The 26,499-nt window shown below is 41.2% G+C and overlaps 1 protein-coding gene across 1 annotated transcript in view; it reads right to left on the bottom strand.

The window, feature by feature from the left end:
- The window catches only part of LOC138287526 (protein mono-ADP-ribosyltransferase PARP12-like), a 266,656-nt gene that overhangs the window by 202,779 nt on the left and 37,378 nt on the right, over positions 1-26,499 (bottom strand). The window contains exons 3-4 of the mRNA XM_069227998.1: positions 12,042-12,309; positions 5,245-5,346 (exon numbers count right to left, since the gene is read on the bottom strand). Of these exons, the coding sequence (XP_069084099.1) occupies positions 5,245-5,346; positions 12,042-12,309 (370 nt within the window). The remainder of the gene's footprint in view (positions 1-5,244; positions 5,347-12,041; positions 12,310-26,499) is intronic.

The raw sequence follows: 26,499 nt of genomic DNA on the forward strand, positions 1-26,499 counted from the left end.
AACTATTCCAAGATGTCATACGCAGGATTATTCAACCTGTGACACATGCTTTCAATTACAGTGATGATGTACTTGCAGAGGTGTGGAATTCCGACTGACCGATGCCAAGGGCATATTGTTTGGGGTCAAGGACAATAAGTTTTCATGTTTAATTTGTCCTTGGGCTAAGAAGGCCCAACGTCCCTGCGGCACAGACCCTTTGGCTGCCAGTTTACAGTACCACATTAAGGAACAAGGAAGGGCATTGTCTGCAGTTAAGGTGATGTGTGTCCAAATGGTAATGCTGTTCAAACTTGTATTTCTGGTTCATTAATGCAAAGCCTTTATTATTAGGGTGAGCACTCCAAATAAATGTTCTAACTGCACTACTGACAGTGATTCCGGTAAAAAAAAAAAAAAAAAATTGTGTACACACGTTTGCAAAGTTTTATATGAGGCTACGTATAATGCTCCCAGAATGCTCTGCGATTAGATGCATATAGCTGAAGAAGCTTGAAAGCAAGATTGAGGATTCTTCGCTTTCAAGATAAAAGTTCTCAAAAAATGCAATTAGAAAAAAAAAACTTTTGCTAAAAAACTGTGAAATTGTAGGTACCATTTCTTTGAAGTCTCATTTAGTAAAATGTGTTGAAGCATGCTAGTATTTCCAAACAATATTTAGAATGGAAATTCAGTGTAACCAGTATCAACAAGATTATGGGAAACCTAAAAAAAAAAAACTAAAAAAAAAAAAACAAAGAAGAAGTGGCAAAGTCAATAGGTCCAACATTGGTTGTCAGTCCTTTGGTAGTGACAAAGCATGTCTTGTTTTGACATGGTTTTTGTAATACTTTATTGATGTGGAAGCGGTCAGGCCGTCACCATAGTAATAAACATTGCTTTTTGCCAAAAATATTTTGTGTCTCAAAAAGCACATATTGACACAGTAGTTCCTGGCACTGAACAAAATTACTTTGTGTGGCGATATGCTCCTTGTGAAAAGGCAGAATGCTGTCACTCAGTTAAGGCAGCCGAAAGATGGAAAGAGAGAGGGAGATAGAATTTTAATAAAATCAAAAAGTCTTGGTAAACACCATGCCTAGATAGAGGCCCAGTTCTTAAAGAAAGTCACAAACATGCATCCATGGATATGTCTTTGCATTAGTGCAGAGTTACATATTTCATGAATGCAGAATTTTAAGAAGGCTAGGAAACCATACTCCTCGAAAAAATGTGTGAAGTGTATTTTAGCATGAGCAAATATGAATGTGTAGATTTGCTCATGTGAAAATCTGTTGAGTGTTTATAAGTTCACTTTCCCTCTAACCACATTTTTTCCCCAAAAATGGAAGAGGTTTTACTTCTGCCCTTGTCAAGAGAAAAATTCCAACCTTTTTCAGTATGGAGAAAGATTAGAGAAGAGCTGGTGAAAACCCTTAAAACATGCTAGTAGGTTTGCACAGACGGGCATTCCAACCCTGAAGCTATTGCTTTCTGCTAACTCCAGCGCCAGTATGTAGATCTGTGGAATGGTGGCAAAATGCGGAAACTGCTAGTATTCAACCCTATTATAGTACTGGCACTGGCATAAATCGATAGGCTATTGTCAGAGCTCTTATATAATAAGATTGCTGCCATATTGTGTTACCGCACTACATGGCACCAAAGGGACAAGTAGATTTTTTTACTGGACAAGTAGATTTATGAAGCAGCCTGTCCCAAGGACAAGTAGATATTCTGTTAAATTCCACACCCCTGACTTGTGTTTGGTGCAACTCTGAAGCAGCATGACAAGGCTCTTAAGCAAGTGTGTCAGTTACTCAAAGATGCAGGTCTCACTTTAAATGCCGAAAAGTGTGAATTTCACAAAAGAAAGCTCAAGTTATTTGGACACGTATTTTCTGATGGAGGGATGACTCCTGATAAAGTGTGAGCATTATCAGATGCCAGTCCTCCACAAGACGTCACCATGGTACGGTCCTTCTTGGGAAAAGTACATTTGTGACATTGCCATTGTGAGTGCCTCTTTACAAGACTTGAGAAAATGGAATGCTCAGTTCCGTTGGTATACCGAATGTAAGTGCAGCTTTAAAAACATAAAACATGCAATTGAAAATACGACTGAAATGACAAATTTTGATCCTAAACGGCACACTGTTGATGTGAGCCAGGTGGGGTTAGGAGCAATCCTTGCTTAGCATAATGGACATCCAAATGTCCGGAGACAAATTGTGGCCTACACCAGTCGACTTTTGTCTGACACTGAACTTGCCTATTCCTAACCAGAAAAGGGAAGTCTGGCTGTGGTATGGGCGTGTTACAATTTTCATGTGCCTCTGTATGGCAAGCATTTCACGACTGTCACAGACAACCGTGCATTACCCACATTTTTGTAATCCGAAAGCAAAGATGCTCCCCTCGCGCTTACAAGAGTGCAACAACACAATGAGTGCATAAGCCATGCTAGAATCAAAACCCCACCAGTTACTTCTCAAAAGTACTTCTACAGCGGCATAGTTCAACATCGAAAACTGCTGAGAAGTACATCAACTTCACTGTATAGCCTAGTACCCTGTGGCTCTGTCAATTGAGCAGGTTATCGATGCCACTAATGCTGATAAGGACATGTGTGCCCTCAAAGACATTATTTCAGCTCAGACCTGGAGACAGAGCATTCAAAGCCTGAGTGATGATGTTGAATTTTAAAAGTATCACAATGTACACGATGGACTGTCTGTCACTAAAGAAGGGATTGTACTAAGAGAGTCCTGGATTGTCATACCTTCAAGTCTGAGACAGCAAGTCATTGGGTTTGCCCATGAAGGCATTGTAGCCACTAAGACCGGGATCGAGTGTGGTTTCCTTGTCTGGATGAGAAGATGGAGAGAGACCTTCCTGCACATGCTTGGGAAAGAACTGCTGTTGATTTCTTTTGGCCAAAGGACATCATCTTATGGTGACCATGGACAAACATTCACGATTTCCTCTGGTAGAGGATATGTCATCCAGAACACATTAAAAAGTCACGGAAAGACTGAACAACGTCTTTGCAGTGTGGGGCATACCAGGCACGCTCAAATCTGCCAATGGCCCACCGTTCAACAGCAAATACTTTAAAGAGTTTCTTGCCAGCCTTAACATCAAACATCAGAAAGGCACACCCTTCTGGCCTCAGGCCAATGGTGTTGTAGAACGATTTATGGGGACCCTGAAACGAGTGATCCAATCAGCCACCATGGAAGGCCTTGACCTAAATCAAGCATTGTGCCAATCCCTCAGTGCTTATCGGTCAACTACTTATAAGAACTAAATTACTATAGTGGACCCTTGAAAGAGCCCTGAACGATGGTGCGGTTTGCACCTATGGATGCTGCTCGAAAACATCAAATGAAGATATATGCAGATCGATGTCATGAGGCTCGAGGGGTTGTATAAAATGAGGGTGACTGGGTTCTCCTCAGGCAAAAACAAAAAAGAAAATCAGATCCTCCATCTGATGTTGAACTCTTACAGGTTGTGAAATGCAAGGAACATATAATCACGGCACACCGTCCTGGCAAATCTATCACAAGGGACACCTCATTCTTTAGATATCTATCTTGCCAATTAGTGGTCCCTGCAGATGCAGAAGAAGCTGTGCCACCTGAAGGCTCTGATCAGACATCAGACCCTGTACTACTGGAGTCAACCGCAATGTCACTCAGGCAGGGCGGACTGTGTGAACGCCCAGACAGCTGATGGAATAAAAATAATGCTGCTGTTTATGTCTTTTTGTTTGTGTATTTTTATTTAACAAAAGGGGGGGGGGTGTAGTGTCATAAGGGCTGTGAGCTTCAGGATCCTGTGATTCGGGGCGGGCTTGAAAAGGAGTTACGGAATTGATATGGGAGGTGTTAAGGAGTGGTCTTTAAGGGTTACGGAATACTGAAAGCAGATGGATGTTATACAATAATGAGTAAAGATGTTTGACTGAGATTCATGTGTGGTGTGCTATTATTACACCCCCTTAACATGGCAAAAAAGGTACTTTGCAGCATTCCTACTTTTTATTCTCTCTCTCTCTTTTTTTTTTTTTTTTTTTAAAGACACTCTGTGGAACTTACACGTTGGTTCAGACCTGAGTCAGGATCATAACTGTGGTTAAATTAATGAATTAAAATGGTTGCTGACCGCGGAAAAAAGTGTTAACCATTATGTCCCACTCAGCATATTTTTAAGTTGCAAATATCTCAAAAACCTAATGAATGGATTTAAACTAAACCAAGAAAGGCATGCTCTCTGAGTAAAGTTCTACTTTCATGTCAAGTTTGATGTTCAACGGTTTTCAGCAAAATTCCTCCGAGAGTTAAATGGCAAATTACTCTTTAGGTCCCCTCCCCCGTTTAACTTTCTTTGACCATCGACAGATCTTCACGAAACTTGGTATGTCGAAACTTAGCTAACTGACTAAGTAGCAAGTCAATTTTACTACAAATGTGTCTAAAGAGTCAAAAGTTAGAGGCAAATAAAAAATGTTTTTTCCATTGCTGCCGTCCGCCAAAGTCGCACGTCGGGATGACCGCATATGCGGCCGTCCCTCCATGATACCTATTACGAGTTTCCTGCTAGACAGGTGGGCAGAAACAGCATTTTCACCCGCCAGTCCAGCGAGAAAAACACCACAACAGTGACGCCGGCTCGTAATAGAACAGGCGACAATGTTGCGGTGCGTCAGGTGAGACAGCACCCATTGTGCTTTTCACTGCCCGTAAATAGGTCAGTAAAAAGCACGACAGGGCTGTCCACAGGGGCCACTGAACTGCCCATGCCAAGTGCATGGGCAGTGCAGAGTCCCCGGCACCCCCTTTCTGCCAGACTTTGCATGGCGGAGTGACTGCCATGCAAAGGCTGGCGGAAACTTGGGTCGTAATCCAGAAGGCAGCGCTGCTTGCAGCACTGCCCTGGCGGATTGAGACCGCTCGCACCACCACGCCATCGGCTGGTGGCAAGGTGGCGGCTCCGCCACGGTCATGATATGGTGGTCAGACCGCCCCCGTCAGTGGCGGTCCGAGCGTCAACCCCCAGACTCGTAATAAGGCCCTCAGTCTCAAACATAACTACATAGTGGGTAAAATCACCGTGACGTTTTTATATATTTCTTGTATGCACACAGTTCAACTATAAGACAACAGCTCACTCAAATCAATCAACTTTAGAAATAATTCAGATTCAGTGAAAGGAAGGGCCCACAAACTAATGATGATTGTGAAGAGAGCAATGACTCACCTTGAAAACTACAGCTCTTCCTGATGTGAAACAAGCAGATTTCTTCACTTCCTTCATCAATGCTGCTACTCCGAGTAATTGGACTAGGAAGGAATGTTCTCTCTGTAAAGGAAGAAGGTGTTAAATCTGTAAATTTTTACAGACAGTACACAATATGTATCTGATAAGGTGAGTATCCATGGCTTAGTCAACCAAACAAACATACATTCAAAAAGCAATCATAATAGATTTAAAACTCTGCATATGGTGTATAAAAGCAAAGGCCTCGTAGAGCCAAAGTAAGACACTCTTTTCAAAATCATACACATATGATTCATTGCAAATGCTTGACTGTAAAGGCCAGTGATGTAAGGACACAAAGTTAACACAAAACTCCGTTTTCATTATTGACACAGTGATTCCAAAATATAAATGGTAACAGTCGCACAATTCCACAATGTGCGCCTATTATAAAGGCTGCCTAGAATTCTCCTTCACCATGGGCAGAACTTCTGGATAAACAATAACAAACTTCATGCCTCTCACTCTCTTTGAAAAAGCTTCATCGCTTTCTAACAGACAATTTCAAAGCTGACAAAGCCAATATCTAAATTGCACTATTTTTGAGAACTATATGGAGATAAGAAGTTTATCTCTCTTTCAGCTGCATTCAAAATTAGCAAAGGGTTCTTAAATAGACTTGATGCTGCTTTTGAACTGACAATATTCATGCAATATATCTCGTCAAAACTTCTTTTATGCCAGTGCCCAAGCAACTTTGACATGTATTCCACCCTGCTTGTTAAAACCCTCAATATCAAATGGAGTTTGCAACAACAAAAAACTTTTCTGCAAGTAATATATTTAAATGTACGTTTACAAGAGGAGAGATAGCTTGCTTTTAAACAAAATGCATGTAACAAACACTGTCAACGGGACAAAACTGTAACAAATAGACAAGCTTTCAGGCAGATTTTCTAATCTACAATGCAACTTCAAAAGACATTTCATTTCAGGACATCTTTAATAGAATAAGTGTTTGATGTATGACAAAGTGTTAAATGTAAATACTTTGTTATCGCATTTGGTAAATGCTCACAATCTTGTCAAATAGCGGACCTAAGGCACAGTGAGACGAACTGAGTTGCCCAAAATTAAACAATGAGGTCACATGGAGAAGGTCACACTGTGCCCAGTCTTCTTGATGCTCAGCTGACAACTTTGACACTAAACAACAAGTACATGATAATAATCAATGAGATGTGTTACAGGAAACATACATCTATGCCAAAGCAATTCTCAATAACCTTCCTCTGAAAATTGTGTAAGTGACCGCTGCAGTGACTAGGAAGCTAGGCTAAAAAAATAAATAAATAAAAAAAGAGCACATACATGAATAGGCACCCGAGCCGGTAAATATTAAGTCACCTGGCATAACATCTGGCAATGTCAAAACTTAATACAATAAGAACACTGCCATCATTTCTCACATCTCTTTATGACACAAAATAGGATACTGTAACAGAAGTACATATCTGTAGCATGGTGCCACTTGAATATAAGACTTCTATATAGAGTTCCATAACTGAGCATCCGTACGACAGTTTAACTGAAAACTATTAATGCTAGTTAACTCCAAACCAACACACAAGAAAAAGAAAGCTGCCTTTAGTGCTAAAAGGGAGGGAATCACCAACAGCAGTACTGCCATTTTTTTAATTTGTTGATGCGGATGGACCAACAGATGATGAAGCTGATAGCAAGCTACTTGAACAGGACTTGGAAATAAAAGTGCGCCACTGTTTCCTTGCAAAAACAAATATCAGTGTAGCCAATAACATCCTCTTTGAGGGCAAATGAAAGTTTTAGATTCTTAAATAGACTCTTGACAGATTTATTTTAGAGTATTTGATACATCCCGAAGAGTGTCAGGGCACTGGGAGTACCAGGGCAAGAACTTGCACAGCATTTGTTTAATTAGAGAGGCAAGTGAGAGCTAAATACATTTGTAGTTGGCAGTGCAATGAGCAGCAGTTGTTGAATAGGGCACGGACTTTGGGTATAGCTGGTATATGAAGAAGATATGGAGCTTACTTGAACCACTGAGTGGTGGCAAGAACATTGACATATTGCATCTAGTATTACTGAAACTGACAGGCTATATACCTTTTAGGTCAGCGGCAATACAACTGTAGTGTGAAACGGAGTATTCTACAGGGAGTGCAGAATTATTAGGCAAGTTGTATTTTTGAGGATTAATTTTATTATTGAACAACAACCATGTTCTCAATGAACACAAAAAACTCATTAATATCAAAGCTGAATATTTTTGGAAGTAGTTTTTAGTTTGTTTTTAGTTTTAGCTATGTTAGGGGGATATCTGTGTGTGCAGGTGACTATTACTGTGCATAATTATTAGGCAACTTAACAAAAAACAAATATATACCCATTTCAATTATTTATTATTACCAGTGAAACCAATATAACATCTCAACATTCACAAATATACATTTCTGACATTCAAAAACAAAACAAAAACAAATCAGTGACCAATATAGCCACCATTCTTTGCAAGGACACTCAAAAGCCTGCCATCCATGGATTCTGTCAGTGTTTTGATCTGTTCACCATCAACATTGCGTGCAGCAGCAACCACAGCCTCCCAGACACTGTTCAGAGAGGTGTACTGTTTTCCCTCCTTGTAAATCTCACATTTGATGATGGACCACAGGTTCTCAATGGGGTTCAGATCAGGTGAACAAGGAGGCCATGTCATTAGATTTCCTTCTTTTATACCCTTTCTTGCCAGCCACGCTGTGGAGTACTTGGACGCGTGTGATGGAGCATTGTCCTGCATGAAAATCATGTTTTTCTTGAAGGATGCAGACTTCTTCCTGTACCACTGCTTGAAGAAGGTGTCTTCCAGGAACTGGCAGTAGGACTGGGAGTTGAGCTTGACTCCATCCACAACCCGAAAAGGCCCCACAAGCTCATCTTTGATGATACCAGCCCAAACCAGTACTCCACCTCCACCTTGCTGGCGTCTGAGTCGGACTGGAGCGCTCTGCCCTTTACCAATCCAGCCACGGGCCCATCCATCTGGCCCATCAAGACTCACTCTCATTTCATCAGTCCATAAAACCTTGGAAAATCAGTCTTGAGATATTTCTTGGCCCAGTCTTGACGTTTCAGCTTGTGTGTCTTGTTCAGTGGTGGTCGTCTTTCAGCCTTTCTTACCTTGGCCATGTCTCTGAGTATTGCACACCTTGTGCTTTTGGGCACTCCAGTGATGTTGCAGCTCTGAAATATGGCCAAACTGGTGGCAAGTGGCATCGTGGCAGCTGCACGCTTGACTTTTCTCAGTTCATGGGCAGTTATTTTGCGCCTTGGTTTTTCCACACGCTTCTTGCGACCCTGTTGACTATTTTGAATGAAACGCTTGATTGTTCGATGATCACGCTTCAGAAGCTTTGCAATTTTAAGAGTGCTGCATCCCTCTGCAAGATATCTCATTATTTTTTACTTTTCTGAGCCTGTCAAGTCCTTCTTTTGACCCCTTTTGCCAAAGGAAAGGAAGTTGCCTAATAATTATGCACACCTGATATAGGGTGTTGATGTCATTAGACCACACCCCTTCTCATTACAGAGATGCACATCACCTAATATGCTTAATTGGTAGTAGGCTTTCGAGCCTATACAGCTTGGAGTAAGACAACATGCATAAAGAGGATGATGTGGTCAAAATACTCATTTGCCTAATAATTCTGCACTCCCTGTATATCACCAATCATCAATAAATGGTTACAGCAGGATTAATAGGTGTTCTTTTAGTTTGGCGTTGAAGATTTGCAGAGGGTTACCCAGCCTTATTGTGAATTGGAAGGGCATTCCAGATACTAGTTTGTTCCCTCAGAAGATACGCTTCATGGTAGACATTTTAAATTTTACAAATCGAGATGCTCGGAGACATAGTTCAGATTTTCTTCTTAGTTTGCATTTTTTTTTTTTTTTTACCAAACAGCTCTCATTTTTGTTTTGTTTTATAGGTGAAGTGAGATTCCAGTAATAACCACTTTAAGAAGTTTATAACCAAAGTAATTCTGTCAATTGTTCTTGTGCGAGTTATCATCCTGGCTGTAGAATGGCTTTGAGAGGGTTTAGGCAGCAGGGAGGTAGTCCTAATATTAGACGTCTCCTGTATTCAGTGCATGATGTCACCAGCGCCTGTACAGTGGCTTTTGAAGTCATGTTTAAGGGTGAAAAGTCTGGTTTTAAGTGCAGCTTCAGCTGAAATCTAGCCAAATTAGTGATCTCTTTTAATAAGGAGGTCAAGGCCATGTTGAGGGATCTATATTGAGGGACAGATAGATATTTGGATGATGTCACAATCTTACGGAAGAGGTTAAGGTCCTATACTTTAGCATTCCATCTTGAAGGGAGGGTCTTGACGTTTTTAGGAGATAACAGGAAGAATTCCCATTTTTTGGGCTACATTCATTTTCATCTGGGACATCAATGAGCATTTGTCAGCTAGACATTTGGCAAAAGAGTCAACATAATTTTTCTTTTATAAATCTTTATGTACAGCTGTATACCATCTGCTTAATAGTGGAATTCAAAAGTTGACATGGAGATCATCTTGCCCAGCTGCTCAACACACAAAATGAATTATAGTGGGCTATTACAGATCCATGTAGTACTCCAAATGGAATGGCTGTGAAAGCAGATAGGAAATCACCTGTTTTAAGGCACTGTATTCTGTTAGATATGCATGCTTTGAACCTGTTCAGTACAGTGCCTTGTATGCCAGTCCTACTGTGTAGGGTGTGCAGGAGAATGGTGTAATTGAATGTTTTGAAAGCTGCAGATACATCAAGGAGTACTAGCATGAAGTGTTTGCCTTCATCAAACATCTTGCAAGGAGCCTTTGTTCATCTTTCACATGGAACTTTCTATGCTGTGACCAGGTCTAAACGTACAGTGATGCAGTCTCAGGTAACTGCCTTTCTGATGTGCATTTCTCCAAATGGGTAGCTACACATTACTTAATCACTTTACCTAGTAAAGACGGCCCTGTAACACTTATAATTTTCCATGCTATAGATTCCCATCATAACCAAAAGAGGGTGCATATGGCATACTTTTAGCACATCTTTAAAAGTGCCTTACACAATAGTAAAATTTACGATTTTCAACCATACAGGTAAGAGGGCAACGGGATGTCCCTTGGCAAGGGAAAGTGACAGTGGATCAGCCGAGTAGAGTGAAGTCTTAGTGACTGCAATGCCTTTTTCTAATCAAGCTATGAAATGGGACTAAAGAGGATCGTGATGTAGATAGTGCTTTTCTGGTGAGAGCAATCTATTCAGATTTTGGTTGGACAGCAAGACTGGTCAATTTAAAATTTTCTGACTTTTTTGTGTAAAGCGTTTAACTAGGTTACTGCAATTTGGAATATTAGGTGGTGGAGGGGGAGTTGTGGCTTTATGCATCTAGTTTTGTACAATTTTCAAAGGCTCCCTTGGTCCGTTTTTAGAACTCTGAACTTTGAAGCTGAAAAAAAAATGACTGGAACAAAAGCTGTTAGTAAGATTTTCTTTCTTGACTTAGGAATTAGTGTTTAGAGGGAAAATGGGAGTTCTCCAACTATCATGGGCATGTAGTATCCTTCTCTGATTGTTATAATGTACTCATTGGTTTAACAATGAGATTTAAGACATTTGTTATTGCAATTGGCTGGAGCAAGATAACTGAATATGATGAATATTTCAGCACTGAAAGGTTTGGTACGTTTAGTAGGGTCAACAGAGGGTCTTTTCAGTGTGAGAGGGGATCAGAGAGTCATTTTTTTATCAATATCCTTTACATCTCAGACTGATGTTCATACCTTCTAATTTTCAGCTCACCAGTGCAGGGCAGACTATCAAATAGGATGAAGGAGTGACCAAGCCTGTTGAAATGTAGGAGATTAAGCATGTTGATGTAATAAAGTTTAGCAATCACAAAATCAATCACTTTTCATGGGCAGGGAACTCTTTGCGAGGAAAGAATTAAGTTGCTGTCATATTCTTAGTGAGGTTAAAAAAATCTCCAAGGAAGATGCACTTTCAGGTTGAAAATAACAGTTGTCATGACGCCTGTAAATCTTCTGAAAATAAGTTACTCCTGCCAGGGGGTGAAAAATGATATATATTCAAGCTATGGCTGGTAGGGCGGTAACAATGTCAACACAAAGATAATGAAGGTCTTAGATGAGAGGGTATCCAACAGTGTGTAGGAGAATGATTCCTTACAAATAACAGCTATCCCAGCAATTTTTTATCTGGGGAGTGGGTGCCTCTCAGATGTTGCATTTACATAACATGTCCCTTAGGGCTTCAAAACACCTATCTATTAGCTGAAATTCTGAAGAGATCTAAGTAATGGAAAAAAGTTTTGTCATATTTTAACAACCTAATAAGAATGCTTAAGTGAGCAAACAGACCAAGAGACCAAACACTCTTTTCAAATATGCAGTTGTCAAAGTCGTCCACACCACAATAAAAAAGGGAAAAATATACCCAAGTTGCTTTAGATCTTTAATGAGTTTCATAAGTTCTTTAGTCCGGCACACAACATGCATCATTTATGGCTGAGGTTTAACTCATATTAAGCGTGGAAGTTTGCCAATCAGTATTTTTTTTTTTTTTTTTATTGTTTCTCCAAGCAGAGCCTTTTAATTACAAATACCCTGGACAGGTTTTAGGCGCCCACTTAGTCTCTCCTATGCATCCATAACTCATTGTCTACAACCACTTTGGGGGTTACAAGATGCTTACCAGTGCTCTGGGAGGAATAGCTGCTATTCCTGATGTCAAAGGCATTCCTGTATATGGCAGGTAGCTTTGGAATAAGGTCAGAACTCAGACCCCACTTTTCCATTTTTTCAACAGACTCTGCTTCCAGCAGGTTGTGAGCCCGCTTGCACAAGTTGCCAAACCGACAGTTTCCCTGTAAAAAATGAAGGCAGACATGCAACTTGGCGCAACTCTTCTTAAAGGTGCAGGACCCAAAGGGGCCATCACCCCGGTTGTAGTGCACACATGTCTGAAATGACAAAAGGAATAAAGAGAATTTGTAAAGCAAAAATGGCAAATCACACACTTCTGCATGAAGAGAAAAGAACAGCATAAAAATAACATGGCCTGCAAAAAAACACAAAAAATTAAGCATATTTACAGTATACATTTATGCATATGCTCCTCGTTCCAGGTCTTCATAACATGCAAACATGAAAACATGCTTCATTATACACAAAACAGATGAAAGTTAAACAGTCCAGAGACAAAATCAGGTTTCAAGGTGAACGGACATCGAGGCAAAAAATTAATTTGAAGGGACCCGGCAAGTACGACACAAAGTTCTTCCATTGCAACTTTGGAACAGGAATTCACTTAGTTTACATGCTCTTAAAGAAGAGGGTGCTTTAATAGAACTATTTTTAACATTCACTTCATTTAAAAATCAACAACAGAAGTATTGATAAAACAAATAAAAACAGCAACATGAACAGTTTCAGGCACTGAACAATACAAAACTTGTTTGCAAGCCAACTAATGCTGACTAATTCCAGAGATGACAGCTAAGGAAAGGAAAAACAGCAGAAAAAGGAATGTAGGGATCAATGTTTGAAGCTACAAAATACAACCAACAGAGTACAGAAGCCCCGGGGGTAGTGTACTGAAGTGTTAATCTGTTAAAGATAGGGTCTATTTTATCATTATGTTTTATATTCTACATGCTGCTGGAAAGGAGGCTCTAGGGTTTAACAACTGGTCTGCTGATGGTGGTATTGCCGATTGTTAACCTGTGTTCAGGACTGATGAACATGGTTCTGTGGATATAGTCACCCTTACATTTAATGTACTGTCTCTTCCTTACAATTAATAGCACATTTAAATGAGACCTAGGTGAAATTTAAATTATACAGGCCTTTCAAGCTAAATTCCCAAAATAATGCCAGTTCATGCAATTACGTAGCATTCGCTGAAAATCGTTAAAGCAAATGGCACAATTTGCAGTGGAAATTGACCACGAATGCAATGGAACAAAAGAACACAAGCAGCTCTTGTTCGTGCTGCTATCATTTAAAAGTGCCCTCACGCCAAAAATGTATGCAAGCAAGCATTTTGTCCTAAAATATAGCACAAAATGACAGATTTGCATTTCATGTCATTACACTTAATTTTGCTTTAAGTTAGCAAAAGGAAATTACGCACACTTCTAGTTTTGATAAAGCCGACATCTTCAGCAAAGTATTTCACAGGTTTCTTCAAAACCAGGACAGGCAACTGTTGCTTGATATGTTTTGAGTGAGCAGGCAGTGCAATGCCTGGCAGGTATTTTAAGACAACAGAAGGCAGTTGCAATCAAAAGTGTCCTTTTATTAAGGCTGACAGACACTGTTAAAAAAAGGATGCAACCGTAGCCCTCAGATCAACAAACTCACAAGTTAAGAATGTTCTGTACTAACTAGAACAACATTCTAAGTAGAACAGACCCAATACATCTTACATTTTTTTAATGCCCCATTCAGAAGAAGGGAACTAACAGACAATCAATAAACAAATACAAGACAAAGCCACAACATGACAGACAAATATGAACATTAAAAATATAGCTGTGAGAAAAATGAACTAAATGAATCAGGAGAAAGGAGAAAGATAACATTCAAGTAATGTCCTTCAACAACAAAGGTTAAGTACTGGGCAATGGGCAACACATTTTCTTCTAAAATCACGACCCAAGAGAACATCCTTGTACCTACCTTCTTCACTCATGTCCTTCCTAGCACTCTAAGTGACATTGGGAGTAAACTGAGCCACCTTTCCTACATTCCACCATTTCCCAAAAGCCAGAGATGTGCAGCAGACTTCAAAACATCTTCCAACTCCATTGGACCAGATTTAGCGTCACCTTTCCTAAAGCTATGAGGAAGCTTTACCAAAATGACACCCCCACCTGAAAATGTCTTCTCATGACTTTCTGCAAGGTATCATACGAGGACTTGACCTGTTTGCTTAACATTTTGGAACCTCAGCTATATCTTTACATGCATCATTCACATCCTCTTTTCTAGACACTGTTCAACCACTAGTGCTCTGCTGGGGAGCAAACACTGCATCCCTTCAATGCTTCAAAAGAAGTGCAACGACAGTGGAAGACCCAGAATTTCCATTGGAACCATGAGGGCACCCGTACCTGGCATGTGGTACATCTATGAACCCATTGCTCAATATCTCTGTAATCCTGGGCCACCAATAAGTTTAATGCAGTCTTCTCCTATTCCCAAATCACCAACCTGAGACAACTGGACTAACTTACCTCTAAAATCCAAGTTTTCCCCTAACAAAAGAATGGCTTTGTCTATGGACGTTGCAGAACTTTCACAAAATTTGCACATCTCCTTACACACATTTCTTTCGGCTTCACCTCTTTCACATCCTTCAAAACTCCCTGAAACACTCAATTTGTCACCTTTGTCTGTTTCCATTGGACTTCTAAGACTCACTCTCTGTCCTTCATATCAACAGCTACCACCAAACACGGCAGATAATTTTAATTGGTCTTAAATTTCTCAACAGGACGTCTTAATAAAAATCATCCATAATATCCTGCTTCCCAGAAAGGATTATCACATCAAAATGGTATTCCAAGAATGTTATACCCAATCTAGCCGGTCTAGTAGCCTTGCTTCAACTAGCATACGTACAAAGAAGGCTTGTGGCCCATTCTGAGAGTAAACAGTGCACCCCACAGGTATGTTCTAAACCACCCATATGCAGTCCAGCACCTCCTTTTAAATGATACTAATGTTGCTTTTTGCCACCTTGAGAGCACAGGCTACAGGTTGTCCACTCCTTCGGGTCATAACAGCCCCCAAACCACACTCTCTGGCATCCATGGTCACATATACAGGTAAACCAGGAACAATGGATGAAGTAAGAGAGCATCAATCAACTCATTTTCAACTCAGCCTTAACTTGTTGTCTGCCTCACGTAACCACAACTCTCTTCACAGTCTAGTAAGAGGTTCAGCCAAATTAGCAAAACTGGGATTACATTTGACTAAGATTTGCACTACCCTGGGAAAGAGAGACTCTGCTCTCTATTCTTCGAAGCAGGGGTTTCCGCAATTGCTCTTACTTAGATAGGATTGGGGCTAATACCATCCTGCTTAAGGACTATTCTACCCACTTCTGTCCAGAAGAAACACACTGATCAACACTGAGATGCAAACCACTAGAAGTATTTGCAACACTTGATCAAGCCTAAAGTAGAGCTCAAGCAAACCCAGCCAAACACAAGAACATTGTTTTGAAAGGCCAAGACTCCACTCAGACCCTGGAATAATAGGCCCGAAAAAGCATTAAAAATGCCCAAATGGTATTATCTTGAACTGGCAGATACCACTCGGGTGACAAAAACCATAAGGTGATATGATGCTGGAGATAAAATAATCTAATAGAACTCAGAGCATGGATCAAGCATAGGGAATACTTTTGCTCCCTGTAGAAAGGCCAAAAAAGAGCACCAATTTTCGGTAGGGGATGAGCATCAAGCCAGAGGCATGATTCAGGGAACATAAACCCAGACAAACTATTAGCTTGTTATTTCTGTTAGGAGCCATTTCAGGAGGGGATAACCCTAAACTATCCATAGCCTGAATAATACTGTCTAAATAACGCCCGATAACTCCAATTTCCCCAATAACATTGGTAAGCTCCATCCTGACACTTAGAGGTACAATTCTCATTTTGTTTTTTTATTGTAATGTCATCTTCCTTAAGCTTAATAAGTAGCTTAAAATCCTGCTGTGCACCCTAACTCTGCTCAAACATACAGTGATCCTCACGGACCAAACAATCAACTGAACACAACATTGGTGCAACTTCTATTTTCTTATCCACACCTGGCAATACATACAGAAGAGCAGACTGTGATTCTACTCAATCTTAAAATCTAGTACACATTCTCGTAAGGCCATCATCAGTCAGTCACTTGCTGCTGTTTTCCAGCATACCCCTGATGCAGCTCACCAAGAATATTTTTGCCTTTAAATACTTTACATACCTTCCCAAAACGTCTGTCTATCTCACTCTCACTATTGGTAGACTCAAAGAAATAAATGCAGTCTATTTTGGCCCCTTGAAATGCTTCAGTTTCAACATTAGATTTATGTGGCTCTTCATTCGCCTAATGTTTGACAAAGAGATTGTGATATGTGCCCCTGAATCCATGACTAGGCCATCTTGCACATCACCAATCCCGGTGATACAGAAAATCAAAGTAAGATTTGAAGGCTACTTTGTAACTCATCTTGATTAAGGGATACCACATTAAAATTGTCTTTTCTCTTGTACTTATGCATACCCTGGCAAACCTTTCGAGTGTGCCACTTAAAATGCACATTGTTTTAATAGTAGAGCAAAACTTGAAGGATTGCAAATGCCAAAAAGACAACTATCCAGAACAGCTTATACAGTTCCTATTTGGTAATGGTGATTTATTGCTTTCTTTTATTTCACTAATCAAATATTAAGAATTTGTTTGGCTGGAGTAAATCACACAGCTTTTTGGGAGACCTGAATAAAGTACACTGCAGCTATCCAGATGTCAAATTACACCGCCACCAATGATTCTTTAGGGATAATAGCCGAAGAATAGGTTTAAGCGTATTATTATGTGAAAACTTATTTTAATAACTCCAATAATTTGAGATTGAAGATCTCAACCATTAAGCCCAGATGTTTTAGCTTAACAGCAGAGTAAGAATTAGACCAAAGATGTCTGGACCACAAACTCTGCGAGGCAGGCCTGCTCTTTGCACCAAACATTATCAACATAGTTTTTCAATGGTTCACTTGGAGATAACTGTACGGTATCCAATTTGGAATACCAACATATCTGTCTACAGTTGTAGGCCTTGTATAAACCTGATGCAGACCTGTGTACCATTCACATAACACAGCAGTAGAACTTCACAAGATGAGCCAAGATCAAGCAGTGATCTTTAATTGGTGTTAAATGACGGTGACAGAAGTGCAGACAGCTGTGGCACATGCACCAAATGAGACAAGGCTCCAGTCTTATCTCCTTGGTATGAAAAGACAGAAAGAAGTTAAATCAGTCTGACTTGTATAGTGAACACCCCCACCGGAGATCAATGGCGTTTAACAGATCAACAAAAACTGGGATAATGTTGTGCCCAAGTCAATATAATGAAAGGGTCGTTCCAGAAGCCCAGCATTGCAGATTCACTCCTGTTTGTTGATCTGAAATGAAACTGGGTGGGTGAGAGAATAACATTGTCTAAAAGGCATAGTCATTGAAAGACAATGCCTTTTCAAGGATTTTAGCCAAGGGTGGTATGTGGTGAAACTGGTAGAATCACCCGCAGATAAGTAAGTCAATGAAACTACTACATCCTTTGGAGTAAATATTTCCAGTGCAGTACAAAATACTAGATAAAGGTACTAATCACTGACATTGCGGATGAAGTATGGGTAAAGATATCTGGCTATACAAAGCAGGCATGCGAAAATGGCATATTTACATTGATCCAGTCTGGTCAGTTAAATGTCCGAACTGCTGACCTGAAACAGGGCATTTTGGTGTGCAGTCCTGTACAGTACCACAAACTCTAGTCTTCAATATTATGGATTATAAAAGTGTCATGAAAGTAAGTATTTATATGTATTTATAGATTTTCTATACTTAACTATACATACACAGGTACCATGACAATATCTATGCTCAAGATAAACTGAAGCAGAGGGATTGGATGAAAGAATAGTTTGTTCCACTTCTACTTACCTACTTTGAATATATATATATATATATATATATAGATAGATAGATAGATATATATATATAGATAGATATATATATCTATCTATCTCTTCAAGCAAAGATGGTCTGAAAGTTGCTGAGCGGTGCACTCTGCTGCCGGTGCCAGTGACGGAGAGGACCAGTCCCGAGAAATATACATCACCAAAAGTATTCACTGCACTCCATGAAGTTTCAATAGTGCATATTTATTCCCAAAATAACAACCACCAACGCGTTGCAACTCCCTAAGGAGTCTTGTTTTGGTGATGGTGAAATATATATATATTGAAAATGTCACTTACCCAGTGTACATCTGTTCGTGGCATTAGTCGCTGCAGATTCACATGTTTAGCACAGTCCGCTGCCTGGTGTTGGGCTCGGAGTATTACAAGTTGTTTTTCTTCGAAGAAGTCTTTTTTGGTCACGGGACCGAAGGACTCCTCCCTCTTCGGCTCCATTGCGCATGGGCGTCGACTCCATCTTAGATTGTTTTCCCCGCAGAGGGTGAGGCTGGAGTTGTTTGCTATAAATAGTGCCCATGCAATGGAGTGAATACGTATGTACATAAAAAGTTTATAATAATTATTTACAAATGTACAAATGTTTAAGATTTAAGATTTACTTCTAAACGGCTACAGGCTTCCCGGGGAGGCGGGAGGGCACATGTGAATCTGCAGCGACTAATGCCACGAACAGATGTACACTGGGTAAGTGACATTTTCAGTTCGATGGCATATGTTGCTGCAGATACACATGTTTAGCATAGACTATAAAGCAGTTACCTCCCCTAAAAGCGGTGGTTTAGCCTGTAGGAGTTGAAGTAGTTTGGAATAATGTTCTTAGTACAGCTTGGCCTACTGTAGCTTGTTGTGCATTTAGTACATCTACACAGTAGTGTTTAGTAAATGTATGAGGCGTAGACCAGGTTGCAGCCTTACATATTTCGCTCATAGGAATGTTTCCTAGAAAGGCCATTGTAGCACCTTTCTTTCTGGTTGAGTGTGCCTTTGGTGTAATAGGCAATTCTCTCTTGGCTTTAAGATAGCATGTTTGAATACATCTGACTATCCATCTAGCAATGCCTTGTTTAGAGATTGGATTTCCTATGTGTGGTTTTTGAAAAGCTATGAACAGTTGTTTTGTTTTCCTGATTAGCTTTGTTCTGTCAATGTAGTACATTAGTGCTCTTTTGATGTCTAATGTATGTAGTGCCCTTTCAGCCACGGAATCTGGCTGTGGGAAGAACACTGGTAATTCTACTGTTTGATTTAAATGGAATGGTGAGATTACTTTTGGTAGAAATTTTGGATTTGTTCTTAGAACTATTTTATTTTTGTGTATTTGAATAAATGGTTCTTGTATGGTAAATGCCTGTATTTCACTTACTCTTCTGAGGGATGTGATTGCAATGAGAAATGCGACTTTCCACGTTAGATATTGCATTTCACAGGAATGCATGGGTTCAAAAGGTGGACCCATGAGTCTTGTTAAGACGATGTTAAGGTTCCATGAAGGAACTGGTGGTGTTCTTGGTGGTATAATTCTTTTTAGCCCTTCCATGAATGCTTTAATAACTGGTATTCTAAATAGAGACGATGAATGAGTAGTTTGTAGGTAAGCAGATATTGCTGCGAGGTGTATTTTTATAGATGAAAAAGCGAGGTTTGCTTTTTGCAAATGTAGTAAGTATCCCACTATGTTCTTTGTAGAGGCATGCAATGGTTGGATTTGATTGGTATGGCAGTAGCAAACAAATCTTTTCCACTTAGATGCATAGTAGTGTCTAGTGGAAGCTTTTCTAGTTTGTTTTATGACCTCCATACATTCTTGTGTGAGGTCTAAGTGTCCGAATTCTAGGATTTCAGGAGCCAAATTGCTAGATTCAATGATGCTGGGTTTGGATGCCTGATCTGTTGTTTGTGTTGTGTTAACAGATCTGGTCTGTTGGGTAGTTTGACATGCGGTACTAGTGAAAGGTCTAGTAGAGTTGTATACCAAGGTTGTCTTGCCCATGTGGGTGCTATCAGTATGAGTTTGAGTTGGTTTTGACTCAATTTGTTTACTAGATATGGAAGGAGAGGGAGAGGGGGAAAAGCGTATGCAAATATCCCTGACCAACTCATCCATAGAGCATTGCCTTGTGATTCGCGGTGTGGGTACCTGGATGCGAAGTTTTGGCATTTTGCGTTTTCTTTTGTTGCGAACAAATCTATCTGGGGTGTTCCCCAAATTTGAAAGTAATTGTTCAGAACTTGGGGGTGAATTTCCCATTCGTGGACTTGTTGGTGATCTCGCGAAAGGTTGTCTGCTAGTTGGTTTTGGATCCCTGGAATAAATTGCGCTATTAGGCGAATGTGGTTGTGAATCGCCCATTGCCATATTTTTTGTGTTAGGAGACACAATTGTGTTGAGTGTGTTCCTCCTTGTTTGTTTAAATAATACATTGTTGTCATGTTGTCTGTTTTGACAAGAATGTATTTGTGTGTTATTATGGGTTGAAAGGCTTTTAACGCTAGAAATACTGCTAACAGTTCTAGGTAATTTATATGAAATTTTGTTTGGTGTACGTCCCATTGTCCTTGAATGCTGTGGTGATTGAGGTGTGCTCCCCACCCTGTCATGGAAGCATCTGTTGTTATAACGTATTGAGGCACTGGGTCCTGAAATGTCCGCCCTTTGTTTAAATTGTTGCTGTTCCACCATAGAAGCGAGAGGTATGTTTGGCGGTCTACCAACACCAGATCTAGAAGTTGACCCTGTGCTTGTGACCATTGTGATGCTAGGCACTGTTGTAAGGGTCGCATGTGTAGTCTTGCGTTTGGGACAATGGCTATGCATGATGACATCATGCCTAGAAGTTTTAGCACAAATTTGGCTTGTATCTTTTGGTTTGGAAACATAGCACTTATTACCTTGTGGAATGCTTGAACTCTTTGTGGACTTGGAGTGGCAATTCCTTTTGATGTGTTGATGGTTGCCCCTAGATATTGTTGTCTGACACGGTTCGAGGTGTGACTTTGTATAGTTGATGGAGAAACCCAGTTTGTGAAGGGTTTGTATGACATATGTGGTGTTGTTTGTGCACTTTTTTACTGTGTTGGTCTTGATTAGCCAATCGTCTAGGTAAGGAAACACATGTATTTGTTGTCTCCCGATATGTGCTGCTACTACTGCTAGACATTTTGTGAATACTCTTGGTGCAGTTGTTATTCCGAATGGCAACACCTTGAATTGGTAATGTATTCCTTTGAATACGAACCTTAGGTACTTTCTGTGAGAAGGGTGTATCGGTATATGAAAGTACGCATCTTTTAGGTCTAATGTGGTCATGTAATCTTGCTGTTTGAGCAGTGGAATGATGTCTTGTAGTGTGACCATGTGAAAGTGGTCCGATATGATGTAGGTATTTAGTGTCCTGAGATCTAATATTGGTCTTAATGTTTTGTCTTTTTTTGGAATTAGAAAGTACAGGGAGGAAACTCCTGTGTTTTTTTGTTGTACTGGTACTAACTCTATTGCATCCTTTTGCAGTAGTGCTTGAACTTCTAGTCCTAAAAGTTCTAAATGTTGTGGTGACATTTTGCGTGTTTTTGGAGGGATGTTTGGTGGGAATTTGTGGAATTCTATGCAATAGCCATGTTGGATTATTGCTAATACCCAATTGTCTGTTGTAATCTGCTGCCAAGATTGGTAGAATTGGCTTAGTCTTCCCCCCACTGGTGTTGAGTGAAGGGGTTGTGTGACTTGAAAGTCACTGTTTAGGTGGAGGTGTTTTTGGAGTCTGGAATCTTCCCCTACTCCTTGGGAATTGACCCCCTCTATATCCCCTGAAACCTCCCCTTTGGAATGAACCCTGATATGGTGTGGTTCTTGTTTGTTGGCTGGTGGTGTCTGTGGGTTGGCCACGAAACCCCCCTCTAAATGGAGTTTTTCTAAAAGAGCCTCTGCTCTGCGGGGAGTAGAGTGCGCCCATGGCTTTGGCCGTGTCTGTGTCCTTTTTAAGTTTTTCAATGGCTGTGTCCACTTCAGGGCCAAAAAGTTGTTTCTCGTTGAAGGGCATATTAAGGACAGCCTGCTGGATTTCAGGTTTGAACCCTGAAGTGCGGAGCCAAGCGTGTCTCCTTATGGTGACAGCAGTGTTGACTGTTCTCGCTGCAGTATCGGCTGCGTCCATTGAAGAGCGGATTTGATTGTTTGAGATCGTTTGTCCCTCTTCAACTATTTGCTGCGCCCTTTTTTGGTATTCCTGGGGAAGATGGTCTATGAGAAGTTGCATCTCATCCCAGTGTGCGCGGTCATATCGGGCTAGCAGCGCTTGAGAATTTGCGATGCGCCACTGGTTGGCTGCCTGTGATGCTACTCTTTTTCCTGCCGCATCAAATTTTCGGCTTTCTTTGTCCGGAGGTGGGGCGTCGCCAGATGTATGGGAATTTGCTCTTTTGCGAGCTGCCCCTACTACTACGGAGTCAGGTGGTAACTGCGAAGTAATAAACACTGGGTCTGTGGGTGGTGGTTTGTATTTCTTATCCACCCTTGGGGTGATGGCTCTTGATTTTACGGGCTCTTCAAAAATTTGTTTTGCGTGCCGTAACATCCCTGGTAGCATTGGGAGACATTGATATTGGCTATGTGTAGCCGAGAGGGTGTTAAATAAAAAATCATCCTCTATAGGATCGGAATGCAGTTGGACATTGTGGAATTCTGCTGCCCTAGCCACCAGTTGCGAGTATGAGGTACTGTCCTCTGGCGGTGACGGCTTTGTGGGGTATGAATCGGGATCATTGTCCGGCACTGGGGTGTCGTATAGGTCCCAAGCGTCTTGATCCTGGTTATCTTGACTTACAGTAGTTTGCGCTGGTGAGTGCATTTGTGGCGGAGTTTGTGCCGGCGATGCCTGTTGTGGTGGAGAGGGCGGAGGCGTGACTTTTTTAACCACTTTGGCTTGTGGTTGTGCGTCATCCTTGAGAAATCCGATCCTTCTTTTTCTCATTATTGGGGGAAGAGTTGATATCTTCCCTGTGTCTTGTTGGATGTACAGTCTCTTTTGTGTGTAGTCTGATTCTACACTTTGGAGCTCTTGTCCAAATCTGTGCATCTGGCCACTTATCCCTTGTTCCTCTGTGTAGGAAGGAGGTGTGGAACTTTTCGGCGCCGAGAGAGAATCTTTTTTCGGCTTCGGTACCGACTGAATTTTTGTGGCTTTCGGCAGTGTTTTTCGGTGCCGATGTTTTTCGGTGCCGGCATCTTGTTTTTGCTTCTCGGAGCCGCTATCTCGGCTCCGAGGTTGCTCCATGGCGGTCCCTCGACCGGAGTCGGGTGTCTTCGCTATGGGCGTGCCCTTTTTCGGCGCCTTCGACGGGTCGCCGGTTTTATGGGTCGAGCCATGGCCTGTTGGCAGTGGCGTCCCCTGGGCTTTTGTTTTTTCGATGGTCTTTATTTTCGACGTCTTACTCACTGTTTGTTGTTGTTGTTCGACGTCGGAGTCTCCGGATTCTGAGTCCGGAACCGAGAATGTTTCCTCTTCGTCGTCGAAACGTTGTTTTGTCGGCGTGGACGCCATTTGTAGACGCCTGGCTCTTCGGTCCCGGAGTGTTTTTCTGGACCGGAAGGCTCGACAGGCCTCACAGGTATCCTCCTTGTGCTCGGGGGACAAGCACAAGTTACAGACCAAGTGCTGATCTGTATAAGGATACTTACTGTGACATTTTGGGCAGAAACGGAACGGGGTCCGTTCCATCGGCTTCGATGTCGCACGCGGTCAGGCCGACCAGGCCCCGATGGGGGATCGAAGCTACCCCAAAGTCTTCCGATGATCGGTGTCGATGTACCTAACTATCCCGATACCGAACGGAACAATACCGACGCTTTCTTCCGAGATTCTGACTAACTTTCCGAACCGAAACACGGAGCGAAAAGGAATACGTCCGAACCCGACAGCGGAAAAAAAACAATCTAAGATGGAGTCGACGCCCATGCGCAATGGAGCCGAAGAGGGAGGAGTCCTTCGGTCCCGTGACCAAAAAAGACTTCTTCGAAGAAAAACAACTTGTAATACTCCGAGCCCAACACCAGGCAGCGGACTGTGCTAAACATGTGTATCTGCAGCAACATATGCCATCGAACATATATTTTCACTTACCCAGTGTACATCTGTTCGTGGCATGTTCGGCTGCAGATTCACATGCTGTACACTGTTCCTGCCATCTAGTGTTGGGCTTGGAGTGTTACAAGTTTTTTTCTTCAAAGAAGTCTTTTCGAGTCACGGGACCGAGTGACTCCTCCCTATCGGTTCCATTGCACATGGGCATCGACTCCATTTTAGATTGTTTTCCCGCATAGGGTGAGGTAGGAGTGGTAGAGAATACTAAAGATGTCCATGCAATAGAATAGATATGTATGTACATAGTTTGTGCTAAAGGAATGTTTATTTACATATATACAATTTACAATTGCAACTGAACAGCTACAGGCTCCCGGAGAGGTGGGAGGGCGCATGAGAATCTGCAGCGGAACATGCCACGAACAGATGTACACTGGGTGACATTTTACGTTCGATGGCATGTGTAGCTGCAGATACACATGCTGTGCATAGACTACAAAGCAGTAATCCTCCCCAAAGTGGTGGTCAGCCTGTAGGAGTTGAAGTCGTTTGAAATAATGTTCTTAGTACAGCCTGTCCTACTGTGGCTTGTTGTGTTGCTAACACATCTACACAGTAGTGTTTGCTAAACGTATGAGGAGTAGACCAAGTGGCTGCCTTACAAATCTCGGTCATTGGTATGTTACCTAGAAAGGCCATTGTTGCTCCTTTTTTCCTAGTGGAGTGTGCCCTTGGTGTAATGAGTAACTCTCTTTTAGCTTTGAGGTAACAGGTTTGTATGCATTTGACTATCCATCTGGCTATTCCCTGTTTGGATATGGGGTTGCCAGCATGGGGTTTATGGAAAGCAAGGAACAATTGCTTAGTTTTACGAAATGGTTTTGTTCTGTCTATATAGTACATTAGTGCTCTTTTTATATCTAATGTATGCAGTGCTCTTTCTGCTACAGAGTCTGGCTGTGGGAAGAAGACTGGGAGTTCCACAGTTTGGTTTAAATGAAATGGTGAAATGACTTTTGGTAGAAATTTCGGATTAGTGCGGAGAACCACTTTATGTTTGTGTACTTGTATAAATTGTTCTACGACAGTGAACGCCTGTATTTCGCCAACTCTTCGGAGCGAAGTGATGGCTATTAGAAATGCTACCTTCCAGGTTAAGAATTGGATTTGGCAAGAATGCATGGGTTCAAAAGGTGGGCCCATGAGTCGTGTAAGTACAATATTAAGATTCCACGAAGGCACTGGTGGGGTTCTTGGAGGTATGATCCTTTTTAGCCCTTCCATAAAGGCTTTGATAACTGGTATTCTAAAAAGTGACTTTGTATGTTTAATCTGCAGGTAAGAAGAGATTGCAGTGAGATGAATTTTGATTGAGGAAAAAGCAAGATTTGCTTTTTGTAGGTGGAATAAATAAATCACAATGTTTTGTATGGAGGCATCTAATGGTGTGATTTGGTTTGCTTGGCAGTAGAAAACAAACCTTTTCCATTTATTAGCATAACAATGCCTTGTTGTTGGTTTCCTTGCCTGTTTAATGACTTCCATACACTAATTTGAAAGGTTTAGATAGCCAATTTCTAAGACTTCAGGAGCCAGATTGCTAGGTTGAGCGATGCTGGATTGGGGTGTCTGATCTGTTGTTTGTGTTGTGTTAACAGATCTGGTCTGTTTGGGAGTTTGATGTGAGGTACTACTGAGAGGTTCAACAGTGTGGTGTACCACGGTTGGTGAACCCACGTTGGTGCTAGGAGTATTAGTTTGAGTTTGTTTTGACTCAGTTTGTTGACTAGAAAGGGAATGAGTGGGAGAGGAGGAAAAGCGTAAGCAAATATCCCTGACCAATTGATCCACAGAGCATTGCCATTGGACTGAGGGTGTGGGTATCTGGATGCGAAGTTTTGGCATTTTGCGTTTTGTTTTGGTGCGAACAGATCTAGGTCTGGTGTTCCCCAGTGGTGAAAGTATTTTTGTAGTATCTGGGGGTTTATTTCCCACTCTTGAGTTTGCTGGTGATCTCGACAGATTGTTGGCTAGCTGATTGTGAATGCCAGGTATATATTGCGCTATGAGGCAGATGTTGTTGTGAATTGCCCAATGCCAAATTTTTGTGCCAGGAGGCAGAGTTGTGACGAGTGTGTCCCCCTGTTTGTTTAGACAGTACATTGTTGTCATATTGTCTGCCTTGACAAGAATGTGTTTGTGGACTAGAAGGAGGTTGAAAGGCTTTTAGTGCTAGGGAGAACGCTAGCAGTTCTAAGTGATTTATGTGTAGTTGTCTTTGTTGATTGTCCCATTGCCCTTGTATA

Source organism: Pleurodeles waltl, chromosome 4_1 (assembly GCF_031143425.1).
Source record: "Pleurodeles waltl isolate 20211129_DDA chromosome 4_1, aPleWal1.hap1.20221129, whole genome shotgun sequence".
Classification (NCBI taxonomy): domain Eukaryota; kingdom Metazoa; phylum Chordata; class Amphibia; order Caudata; family Salamandridae; genus Pleurodeles; species Pleurodeles waltl.